The sequence below is a fragment of the Miniopterus natalensis genome, chromosome 14 (genome assembly GCF_054644295.1).
Source record: "Miniopterus natalensis isolate mMinNat1 chromosome 14, mMinNat1.hap1, whole genome shotgun sequence".
NCBI lineage: Eukaryota > Metazoa > Chordata > Mammalia > Chiroptera > Miniopteridae > Miniopterus > Miniopterus natalensis.
The window spans coordinates 52,342,141-52,355,121 of NC_142094.1; the positions used below are offsets into that span (position 1 = coordinate 52,342,141).

The following is a 12,981-nucleotide window of genomic DNA, read 5'->3' on the forward strand; positions in this document are numbered from 1 at the left end:
TATTGATTTCAGAGAGAGGAAGGAGGAGGGAGAGAGAGAGAGAAACATCAATGATGAGAGTCATTGATCGGCTGCCCGGGGCTCGCCCCCTGCTGGGGATCGTGCCCTGGCCTGGAATCGAACTGTGACCTCCTGGTTCATAGGTCGATGCTCAACCCTGAGCCACGCTGGCCGGGCCTTCCTGATTTTTTTTTTTTTTTTTTTTGCCTACTTGTATAAAGTATTTAGAGAGGTGTGTTGAAATTTGCAACTATATAATTGTGGATTTCTTTATTTCATCTTGAATTTTATCCATTTTTATTTCACATATGCTGAAGCTCAGGTATTAGGAGCAAAACCATTTAAAACTGTTATGTCTTACTGGTCAATGGGCCCGCTTAGAATTATGAGGTGACCTTCATTATTTCTGTAATATTCTTTGCTCTGAAATCTACTTTATTTGATATTAATATCGTCATTCTTTTGAGCCATGTGAACATTCTCCATGTCTTCATCCCTCTGTGTCTTTAGGTTTAAAGTGTGTTTCTTGTTGATAGTATCTAGTCGAGTCTTGGTTGTTGTGGCTTTTTTTCATTCTGACAACCTATGTCATTTAATTGGGATGTTTAAACCATGTATATCCAATGTAGATATTGTTATGGTTAGGTTTATGTCCATCATCTTCCCCTTTATTTGCCTCATCTGTTCTTTGTTCCCTCTGTCCTCTTTTTATGCTTTATTTTGGATTGAGTATTTTATTATTTTTTCCATCTCTTTCTTGGCTTATTAGATATAACTCTTTCATTATCTTAGTAGCTGACTTAGGGCTCATAATCTGCATCGTTAACTTATTACAGTGTACCTTCAAGTGATATTATACCACATCACACGTAGTAAAAGAACATCAAAAGAGTGTATCTCCTCCCCCCGCCCCCTTGGCCTTTACACTGTTACTGCGACATGTTTACTTTCATCATTCATCTAGGAGTTGTCAACGTCAGTCATTTAGATGTTATACATCCCCATAATATGCAACCTGATTACTTTGTTTAAACAGTCAGTTATCTTTAGAGACATTTAAATAATGAGAACAAGGGTTCATATATCTACCTACGTAGTTACCATTTCTAGCCCTCTTCACGCCTTTGTGTAGATCCAGGTTGCCGTCTCGTGGCATTTTCCTTCCCTTTGAAGGACTTCCATAAACATTTTTTATAATGAAGATTTAGTGGTGATTAATTCTTTCAGCTTCTGTGTGTCTGAAAAGACTTGTTTCAATTTCATTTCTGAGAGACATTTTTGCAGGCTATCAAAGTCTAGGTTGATAATTTTTTCTTTCAGCGCTTTAAGGATGCTGCTCCGCTGTCCTCTCGCTGAAATTGTTTCTGATGAGAAACTGGCCATCACTCTTATCTTGGTTCCTCTATGCCTAAAGTGACAGGTAGAATAATGACCCCTTGAAAATATCTGCATCCTGATTCCTGGAACCTGTGCATATCTCAGATTACATGGCAAAGAAGAATTAAGGTCACAGATGGAATTAAGTTTGGTGATCTGCTGGCCTTAAAATAGGGAGACTATCCTGGATCGCCAGGGTGGGCCCAGTGTAATTGTAAGGGTCCTTAAAGGTGGAAGCAGCAGGCAGGAGAAAGTCAGTCAGTCAAGAATATATTACTATGGAAGAAAGGCACAGAGAGACGCTTTGAAGTTGGAGGAAGTGCACATAATCCCAGGAATATGGGGGCCTCCAGAAGCTAGAAAGAGCAAAGAAATGGATCCTCTCCTGGAACCTGCAGAAAGGAGCCCTGCCTGCACCTTGAGTTCAACCCAGTGAGATTCACTTGGACTTCTGAGCCTCTCAGTTTGTGGTAGTTTGTTTTAGCAGCAATACACATAACATGTGTTTTTCCTCAGGTGGTTTTTAAGATTTTTCCCTTTATCACTGGTTTTGAGCAAATTGATCATGATGTACCTTAGTGTAATTTTCTGGGTGTTTTGTGCTTGGAGTTTACTGGGCTTCTCGGATCTGTGGGTTTATAGCTTCATCATGCTTAGAAAATATTTAGTTATTGTTCCTTCAAAAGTTCTTTTTTCTCTCCTGTTCCATTTTGGATAGATTCTATTGCCATGTCTTCAAGTTAGCAAATCTTTTCTCCTAAACTGTCTGTCTGCTGTTAATCCCATTCATTGCACTTTTCATCTCAGATATTGTAGCTTCTATCTCTAGAAGTTCGACTTGGGCCTTTCAAAATACCTTCTATAGCTACTTTTTCCTATGTAACTTTTGCGTATATGAAATACAATAATAACAACTGCTGTGATGTCCCTCTCTGCTGGTTCTTACATCTGTGTTTATTCTGGGCTGGATTAGATTGACTGATTCTTCTCATTACGAATCATGTTTTTCTGTTTTTTCCCCCCATTCCTGGTAATCTTTGATTGTGACTGTTACCTGGTTGGGTACTGGATATTGTTATATTCCTAGAACTCTTCTTGAGCTTTGTTCTGGGACGCAGTTAAGCTACTTCTACACGGTTTAGTCCCGTTGGGCCATTTCCCTTCTGGTGTTAGGTGACTCAGAGATGTGCTCAGGAGCTTCTTAGCCCTTTCCATGAAGGCAGGACCTTCCTGAGCACTCTACCCAATGCCCTAGGAGTGATGAGTTTTTAGGCTTTTTAAAAGTGAGTTTTTCAAGTTTCGCTAGTGAGAACACACACTATTCCCAGCCCGGTGTGAACACCAGGGATTATTCCCTGTAATCCGTTTTGACAGCTCTTTTCCTGGCCTTTGATAGTTTCCTCACCTGCATGTGTGGGTCAGTCCTCTGTTTTTGGGGTGCAGGAGAGACCCTTCGCAGGTCTCTAGGGTTCTTGCTTTGTGAACCTCTTCTTTCTTGCGTTCTCTGTCCTAATAATTCTAACTGCATTGGTCTCCACAGACTCTCAGCTCATTCCGCTCAACTCAGAGAACCCCCACAACTCCACCGTGACGCCTCATCTCTGAGACACAACCTGGAAACTGTCTGAAGGCAATAAGCCGGGGCAACCCTAGGGGTCAGTTTATTGCTTTTGTTTCCCTTCTCTTACAGATCACTATCCTTTGTTGCCTGATGTTGAGTTGTTGTTGTTGTTTTAGAAAACATTGTTTCATATAATGTCTTTTTTCCCCCTAGTGAGAGAGTAAATAATATTTATGTTTCTTTATCTTGACTGAATTATTGCCTGTCTTTGAGTTTATTAATTCTATCTTCTGTTGTGTCCAGTCTTCAGTTAAAACCAGACAGTAAGGTTTTTCTTTGTTAAATAGACGATTTTTAGAGCAGTTTTATGTTCACAGAAAAATTGAGCAGAAAGTACAGAGAGTTCCCACGTACCTCCTGCCCTAACCATGCACAACTTTCCCCACTACCAACATCCTGCCCAGAATGTGCCCCCACGTTGCTCAGTCATTCATCAGGAGCCTCCCAGGAAGAGCAGCAACCAGTAGCTGGAATATCCAGTAGCTGGAGGCCATCACAAACCATGCTCCTCCAAGCCACACATAAAAACCTTTCATGAAAGGAGGTCTGAATGTGTACACATCTTCACATCTGCTGTCTTGTGGCTGACACAGGGCACAGAGGAGCAAGTCCAAGTGCACAAGTGTATTTCAAGCCCCTGCTTATGTTATGTCTGCTAACACCCGACTGGCTGGAGCGAGTCACGTGGGCTAGCCCAACACCAAGGGGCAAGGAAGTCTGCTCTGCCCACAGAGAGACCACGACAAGAGTGGGCATGCTGCAGGCGAGCGAGGAATTGGGACCAATAATTAGACCGACAAAGGATGGAGGCTGTTTGCAAACTCTGGCCACACTAGTGACTCCTGTTCCTGAGACCGGGCGCCACAGACGGCTCTCAGGAAGGACAACCACTTGACTACAAACCAAAAGTCAGATTTGGTACCTGGAAGCCGAAACTGCAGCTTCAGGGTGGGAAAAGCCAAAGCACAAAGCACCCGCCACGCCCTCCCCCCAGAGCCCCTGCCCGGCAGCTCCTGGGCCGGCCAGGCTGCTGGGCGCGCCGGCCTGGTGGATCAATAGTAATTTAGGGTGCTGGGGGCTGTGGAGGCGCCGTCTGAGTAACTCAGATGAACTGAACTTGAGTGCCAGCTGCTCCCTGAGTCCTTGGGGGAAGCGCACGCACCGTCCACTTAGCGCTGGAGCCCAGCCATTCCCGGGCACCCCCACCCCTCCTCCTCCGCTCCTCTCCTCTCACCGGCCTGGGTGATCCTGCCTCTTCCACCGGCACCTCCTGTCCTGCCAGCTCCTGGGAGAATGGAGGCTGCAGGGCCTCCCCAGGCCAGGACGTGCTGCCAGGACGCCCTGGAGAAACTCTTCCCTCGCCTCTGCTTCCTCTGTTCCCTGGTGACCTATGCGCTGGTGGGTGCCCTGCTCTTCTCAGCCATTGAGGGTGGCCGGGACCTGGGGGCAGGTGACCCGGAGTTTGAGGATTTCTTGAAGGAGCTCTGCGGCCTTTTAAAATGCAACAGAACTGGTAGGTGGCTCACCTGGGCAGGAGGCCGGGTCTGGGGTCCCTGTGTGTGTGTGGCCTCCCCACTCCTGGGCAACCTTAGGCCACTGGCCTCTCCTTTCCAAGCCTCAGTTTTCTCCTCTGTAAATTGGTTATTACTGAAGGACATAAGAATGTAGAAGAAGCAATGAACACCCAGTAGCTGCTCTGGGAAGGCTGGCTCCCGGCTCCCTTCCCTTGGCCTCAGCTCCCAGCCCCACCTGGCCAACCCCCCGGAAGGGTGGGTGGTGAGAGAAATGGTGGGGTGCGGTGGACCAGTACTGAGTCGGGGCTAGGAGTGCCTAGTCTGCTCCCCAGAGCTATGCCTGCCCCACCTAGTTCACAGGGATTAGAAATCAAGGAACAATACAAAGTGGGCTTGGACCCCCCACACACAAGATAGCAGCTTGCCCCCTACCCTCCTACTTTCTATTTCAAACAGCCTTTTCTGTTGTTGGACTTGGGGGAGGGGGGAGAGATTGTAAGAAGACTTTGGGGCCTGTTTCTAGTCCCTGTTGCTCTTCAGCTTGCTGTGTGATCCCAGGCAGAGCCATTGCCCTCTCTGGGTCTAGGGCGCCAGACAGAAGGGGGCCCACAATCTCAGGGACACTGTGGGAAGCAGGTGAGATAATAAATAGGGAGACTTTGGAAGACACAAGGCACTTTCTATGTGTCCCTATTGGGTTTCATTTGTATTTAGTCACTTATTTCCACTAGAGGCAGGTCCTTTCAGCTGGGGCTGGCTAGAGGCTGGTCACAGGAGGCAGGGTCTCCCCTTCATGGAGAGGCCTCCCCCCTCCTTCTCTCTCCCTCTGTAGCAGACAGACACACGTCTGCTCAGCCCTGGAGATGGCTTCTGCCAGCTCTGCTGCTTGGATGCTCTGACCCGTCACTGGGCCTAGACTGTCAACAAACTCAGGGCTTTCCAAACCTGGCCACACATCAGGGTCGCCCAGGAGCTTGTCTAAAATGAACATTCCCAGGCTTTGCCCCAAATCTACTTCATCATGATCTCTGGGGCTGGGCATCTTATTTTTAGAAAGTTTCCCAAGTGATCCCAATGCAGAATGGTACACTACACAGAGCTGGTCCAACCCCACCTTCAATGGAGACTAAAATAAATGCTAGCTAAGTGCAGACCCCGTGCCAAACACTTGCTATGCATCAGTGCACTTAATCCTTACACCAGCCCTATGAGGGGGGTGTGAACTGTCCCCATTTTACAGATTAAGAAACGGAGGCGCTAGGAGTTAAGCAGCTTGCCCAAGGTCAGGCACTAGAAAGTGGAGCCAGGGATTCAACCCCAGGCACTTGGACTCCAGAGCTTTTCCCCACGGTGTCATCCTGCCTCCCTGATGGGGAAACTGAGGCTGAGAAAGAGGCTTCCTGCCCGCACCTGTAGGAAATGGTCAGGGTCAGAGCTGGGTCGAGAATGCAGGTGCCTGGACTCCCAGGCTGGTGCCCATTGAAAAGAGTAGTGACTTCCTGCTGTGTCCAGGCTCTGTGACATCCTCTTACCACTCCACCAGAGTCCAGCTGGTGGCTTCTAGGATCCCCAAACCCCCTGGCTGCCAGGCCAAAGGAACTACCCGAAAACCTCCCTGAGAAGCCAGGGCTCCCCAACTTGCTTCTGCCAGGCATCCCAGACACCCCCCAGTGACTGGTGCCCACAGATCCCAGTACAATCACCAAACTCCATCAGTAGTAATGACCTCCAGGAGGGGCGCGGGTTGCAGCCATATGACTTGCAGCTTGTATTTCATAAAAGCCTTTTGCTTTCAGTCTACAAGACCCCGTGAGAGGCAAAGCAGTGTGTCTGCCCCTCTGCAAGGTAGAAGAAACAAGGCTCAGAAAGTTCAGAAAGCACTCTGAGGCTGCATAACTGAGCTCAGGCTGGACCCTGGGCTTCTCCCTTGGGTGCTCTCTGCAGGCCCTGGAGCAGGACCTACCTGCAAAGACATTTAAAAGCAGGGCCCCAGAAACCAAGCTTTGGTGTTGATGGGGCCACAAGACCAGGGCGGGGGGAGGGGGGAGGGCTGCTGGTCCCTGGGGAAGACTCCCCTTTGCCAGAGCAGGGCCAGTCTTGAAGGGTGGAGCCCTCTCCCTCACTCCAATGTCTCTTTCTCTAGCTATGGAAGACAGGAAACCCGACCTCAGGGAGCTGCTGTCCAGGGTGAAGTCCCAGTGGTTTAGCATGTCTGCAGACTGGTCCTTCCTGAGCTCGCTCTTTTTCTGTTGCACAGTTATCAGCACAGTGGGTGAGTTCAAGGGCAAGGTTGGGCCTGGCAGAAAGACCTGGGGGAGGGGGGGAGGGGGGGACCTGGGGGAGAGGGTGGGGACCCTTGGTGGGGATGCTGGGACGTTAAATTCATTAAGTGTGGAGGGCCTACCCTGTGCCAGGCCTACTGTGCACTGGCAGGCACTGTTCCCAGCTCAGGGACACAGCTGTCCCTGCCACTGGCCCATAAGGTGCCTTTGTGGGAATTAGAAAAGAGCGCCCTTTGTTCAGGTGGGCGCGGCCCATGCCTGGGGGTAGCCCCCAGGGATCGAGGTGTGGGCTGGAATTCAGCCCCTTCTTGCCCCTCAGCTGAGTGCTCTGGTACAAAACGCCATCCGCCAGCCACACCTGCCAGCCCTGGCTCCTGGGCCAGAGGGAAGAACTCGGGACAACCACACGTGGTCAGCACGCGATATGCTCAGAATTTTGTGTGAGCAGAGTTGCGGCAGCTGCCCGAGGCTTGGGGAAGGTCCAAGAGGCAGGACCAGTGGGGGTGAGCACGTGTTAAAGGCCCCCTGTAGGGGTGACAGCTGTGAGGAGTAGGGGAGAGGGAGCCGGAGTCACCATCGTGGGGGGAGGCGAGGCATGAAGAGGACACTCCAGGCCCAGAGAACCACCTCCCCGGCCTGTATCCACCAGATGCACTCGCCTGTTCCCCTGCTCTACCCACCAGCTGCAGCAGCCAAAATGTCTCCAGACATTGACAAATGTCTTTGAGGGACAAAACTGCCCCCTGTTGAGACCCACTGAACAAATGCAACAATCATCAAAGCGCAGTCCCTGGACCAGTAGCATGCGCATCACCCAAAAATGTGCTAGAAATTCCAGTTAATTCTCAGGCCCCATCCTAGACCTTCTGAGTCAGAAACTATGGATGTGGGGCCCAGCAACCTGTGTCTTAACAAGTTCTCTAGGTGATTCTGACGCATGTGACGCGTGAGAAGAACTGGCCCGATGCCAGCCGTCTCAGCCCTGGCTGCGCAGCAGTCACCTGGGTGCCTTCTACCGGCTCCCGCACCGCGAGCCTGCCCCACCCAGTCACGTCAGAATCTCTATGGACCGGCCAGGGCATCGGCCTTTCTCAGAGCCCTCCGGGTGATTCTAACAGGAGTCCTGGCTGCGAACCACTGATCTAATGGAAATGCATTAGCTTGGTTTAAATCCCAAGAAAGCAATGCTATTACCCATGGTTTAAGTCAATTAGGACATCAGGCCATCCAGTAATTACAACTGGGAGAGGAAGCGGGGGAAAGTTCTGCTCTGCCCGTAATCAATAATGGTGTTTGAAGGCCCTGCTGGCATTGCCGCTTCCCGCCCTGCGTCTCTGGGTCACCTGAAGTCACCTGGCCTTGGTGCTGGGAAAGGCACACCTGGCAGGTGTGAGGTTGGTCACTCCCCAGCCATTTCCAACTGGGTCAGCCCCCTTGGATTAGAAAGTTAGGTGTCTGGACTATTAGCTACTCGCAGCCTGAGTGGAAAGGGCCCATCATAGCGGGATATATAAATGCGTTGTGAGAAATGATGTAACTTCCCACCATGCACTTCAGCACTCAGTAATCGGGACGGTCAACACAGTCCCTTCGTGGGGCTGGCTGCTCTCTGAGAATTGTTTCCGCAGTGCATTTTCTATAACGCGGCCTCTGTTCTGGGTTGTAAACACATCCCACCCAAGGCAGCCAAAAAGACGGTATTTATAGTTTGCTAAGACCACCCTTGCCGAGGAGAGCGCTCGCTGGGTTGGGCACGGGTGCTGAGGGAGGTCTTCGGGGGAGGGGGGCACTCCCTTGTTGGCTGTGGGTTGAGTGGCCCTGGGTAGGTCACCTGACTTCCCTGTTCTTTGTCCATTAAATGTGGAAATCATGGTGGTTGCCAGCATTAGGGGCTTTGCTATGCAAGGAATTTTGACTCCAAAAGGCACTTGACTGTATAAATCCGTAAGAAATGTGACATTCTTTTCTTAAAAAAAAAAAAAAATCTGATCCTCGGTCCCCATACTTGAAGATGGGGAATAGTTACTGAAGAGCATCTCCTGACTTTCCTTGGGGTGCATGAGAACTGGGGGACTTATGTACTGTGGAAGGCAGGGTGGCCCCTGTCTATGGGCCCTCCAGGCTGCTGCTGATGTCCTTAAGGGTGGGGCCCGTGACGAGCTTGGGCAGGGGATCTCTGCTGACACCCATGGCTGGGCCTCTCTGACCTGCCCCTGCAGGAGAGGCCCGGCTCCCTCTCTTCCCTGCTCGGGAGGCTCTGTCCACCGTCCTCGGTGACTACAGTCAGCTGCCCCTCTGCGCGGGGCTGCCCTGGTTTTAGCACCGGGAGTCCCAAGTTCTGGGAAACCCCTCCATCCTGAGCAAACTGGGCAGTTGGTCATTCTTTCCACGACCCACCTCCGTCCCTTGTCCTCCCTCTCCCTTAGATCCCGCGGCCACCATGGTCTCCTCAGTGGTTCTGGGCTTTCACCGAAGCCCGGATGAGAGGCTGACCTGAGGCCCCTTCTGCAATCTCCTGTCCCTGAGGGGAGGGCGGGAGCTGCTGGAGACCTTCAGGGAACAGGGAAAGGGAACAGAGTTTCCACTGAAACCCTGGGCGCCCCCTCAGCAGCTCCTGCCCCACAGAACAAACCTGGGATCCCGTTGGGAGTTTTAACCAATGTGGTCCCTGCTCCCAGCCCCGGTGCGCATACCCGTTGGGTCCTCACCACGTCCTGCTGGGTTGGAGGAGTGCGGAGCTCAAGGCCAAGCTTCCTAGAGGGCGTGACCTCTGCCTGTTCCTTGTGTACCCCCAACCAGGCTCACAAGAGCCTGGCATATAGTAGGTGCTCAATAAACCAGGCTGGGGGCCTTTGTTCTAATCGATCACCCAACGTTCTGCTCTTTTATGCACTGTCTTTAATCGCCATCTGTACTTCCAAACTCGCTAAGTGGAGTATGGAATTTGACTCATACCTGCCTCCCCCACCAAACCAGAAGCTCGGTGGGGTGAGATCTCATGTTTACTTTGCTCACTGTGACCCCAGCGCCTGCAGTCAGCACTCGATATGCACATACAATACACATACAGTACACATGTTGGCCCAGCCAACATGTGGTGCCTCTGGAACCAGCCAGGGTGGCGTGGGGTGCCCTGGGATGGGTACAGACTGATGAGGCCCATCGAGGGCCACTGCGCTTTCCCAGGACCCTGGGGCAGCGGGCAACCTGAGCATTCCTGGAGGGCAGAGCCTGAGACCAGAGTTTGCCACAAGGAGCTGCAGCCCTGGAGGAGCTGGGGCTCAGCCAGACTAGCAATTACCTTCAAATTAATTTGCATAATTGGGCTGGGTTTTCTGTATTAATCAGCCGTTAGGACATCAAAAATTAAACACAGGCATTACGTCCAAAAGCCTTCCCTCTGTTTGTTGAAGTCACCGAGCCTGCCCATTTGGAAGATCTAACTACCTGCCCTGTGGGGTGTGACGACTCCCTGCTCCTGCCCTGCTGTAGACATGAGGGTGGGGGGAGGGTGGTGGAAGGAAGGGGGCTTCTGGGGAGCATGGAGGCCTCAGCCAACCCCCTTGGTGCTCCTGACCCAGTGGAGACTGAGCCCTGACGGGAGCTGGCAGCCCTGGGGGTTTGACCCCCAACTCCACTCTTTATTGCACGTGTGCTCTTGGCCAGGGGGCTTCATGTCTCCGAGCCTCAGTTTCCCCGTCTGTGAATGGTGATAACAACACCCACCCGTGAAGGTTGGTTGACACCAGCCCACAGCGAGTGCTCAGAGGGCAGCCAGTATTTGCTCCTGAGCTGGACGCCAGCATTCATCTGTCGCCACTGTGTCAGGCCCTGGTCCCGCGCAGTCCTGCCTGCTGGTCAACAGACCAAGCAGGGACCGTCACCCTCAGTGTACGGATAAGAAACCTGAACATGTGAGCAGCCAAGTCACTTTCTAGTAAATGGCAGAGCTGGGTTTTGAAACGAGGTTGGTGAGATTCTAGATGCCAGGACCCGAGCCACTTCCCATCGCTCGTGAACGTGTGTGTCTGGTCCACTAAACCACAGGTGGCTCTGAGAGCAGCAGCTTTCCAACTTCCTCCTGTCCAGAGAACTACGCCCGCTGCTGTGCGCACCGTTGGCCATAACAATCGCCTATTATACAGAAACAAACACACCAAGGGGCCTAGGCGTCCCGGGAGGACGGGGGTGGCTTCTTAAAGCCACTGCCTTCCTGGGGGGCGAGGGAGGTGGTGGGCATGACCGCCACACCACCCGAGCCCTCTGCCCCCGCGCATCCTGTCCGAGGGGGGCTGGCTCGCCTCACACAGACGCTCAGGAACGCCACAGGGAATGACAGGCAACCAGCTCACTCCCACCCCGCGCTTGTCCCCCGCCAAGGACACTTCAGCAGGCCTAACCTTAGACGCGTGGATGAGTGTTTTAAGATGAATATTCGCTAACACATTGTGTCAAGTGTCATGTCGGGGAGGGGAAATGGCAGAAGGCCTCTTGAAGGCTTCTTGGGGATGGCGAAGAGCAGATACAAGCCCCGGCCGTGTGGTCTTTTTCAGGTTACAGCCACGTCTACCCGGTCACCAGGCTCGGCAAGTACTTGTGCATGCTCTACGCTCTCTTCGGCATCCCCCTGATGGTCCTGGTGCTCGCGGACACAGGCGACATCCTGGCAACCGTCTTATCCAGGTCTTACAGTCGGTTCCGAGAGCTCCCATTCCTCCGCCCTCCCCTGGCCAAGTGGTGCTCCCGACTGCTGTGCGGGACAGGGCCTGGCGCCGAGCCCCGGGACCAGGCCGTGCCCAGGATCGTCATCAATGCGCAGGACCCCCCGGGCCCCAAACCTGGCAGCTGTGCCTCTGGCCCGGGCGGCCACGTGGAGCTGCTCGAGAGGCTTCTCGCGGGGGAGAAGCAGGGCGACCTGGCGTCCCCGAGCCCGTCCTACTCCGTCATCAGCAACCTGGGCGAGGTGGGCCGCCAGGCGGAGCGGCTGGACGTGCCCCTGCCCGTGGTGGCCCTCATAGTTTTCGCCTCCATCTCCTGGGCGGCCGCCATCCTCCCGGCCTGGGAGCGGCGCCTGGGCTTCGAGGACGCCTTCTACTTCTGCTTCGTCACGCTGACCACCATCGGCTTGGGGGACACGGCTTTAGAGCACCCGCATTTCTTCTTGTTTTTCTCCCTCTACATCATCGTGGGGATGGAGATCCTCTGCATCGCCTTTGAGCTCATGCAAAACAGGCTGATTCGCATGTACAAGCATCTCCTGCTGTTCTTGGCAAAAGGGAAGTTTTAGGGCCCGCTGCAACGATGCAACGCCAGGCGCCCTGTCTCCTCTCTGCGTGAGGCCTGCGGCCGCTGGTTTGCTTGCCTTGTCCTTGGGGCAGTGCAGTTAAAACACGGCCCTGCCGCCTGTCCTCTCCTCGCGACTCTGGGGCGCTGATTTTAGGCTCCAGGCCCCTTGGGAATGTGGCCGATGCCCTTCGCATCAGGACATTAGACAAAAACCGTCTCCAGTCCCCAAAGTCCAATTTATTTCCCTGTCTTCGTTTTTAAAAACCGCCACCTTATGTAGATGAAACCGCCTAATGGAAGTCACGGGTTTTCTTGCAGCAAGAGAAAAAAAAATAACCTTTGTTCTTGCAATTTGTACTTTGTGCAAAATTAAAATCCTCCTGAGCTGCTCCCCTTGTAGCCTTTGCTGAAACAGAGCAGCCTCTTTTCTTAAATGACTGTGAACATGGGCCAGGTCGGCCGGATTCCAGTCCGGGCAAAGTACGCTGATGGCACTGAGTGGGACTGTCACCCGTGTTCACGGGGGCCTGGGAGGTTTCCTGACGGCCAGGCTCTGTGCAGACCCGTGTTCTCACCCAGCGGCACGTGACTGGCGCCTCCTGAACGAGCAGGCGTGTGAAAGTGTTGACGCCTAGGCGCACGGCTTGGTGCCCGAGAGGGCTGGCGCCACCGGCTCTCGTCCTGGACGAGACTCAGGAGTGAGCTGGCATGTGAATGGGCTGGTCTGTGTGGCAGATGCTGAGGCGCACCACCCAGCTGCCCTGTACTCCAGCCCCCTTTGCCCGATGACTGATGGCACCCAACCAAGGACTGATGGCACCCAGCTTCTTGCCCCTCCCAGGGGGTAACTCTGGGTCACATTCAACACCGTCTCCCCAGTTCCCCAGCTGAATGGAGCCTC

General features: G+C 52.8%; 1 protein-coding gene across 1 annotated transcript; it reads left to right on the forward strand.

Moving 5' to 3' along the window:
* The first annotated feature begins 4,291 nt into the window (after window positions 1-4,291).
* Window positions 4,292-12,081, forward strand: KCNK18 (potassium two pore domain channel subfamily K member 18). Its single transcript, XM_016212109.2, has 3 exons — window positions 4,292-4,511; window positions 6,656-6,784; window positions 11,348-12,081. The coding sequence occupies exons 1-3, from the start codon at window positions 4,292-4,294 to the stop codon at window positions 12,079-12,081; spliced, it is 1,083 nt and encodes a 360-aa protein (XP_016067595.2).
* Window positions 12,082-12,981: the final 900 nt, after the last annotated feature.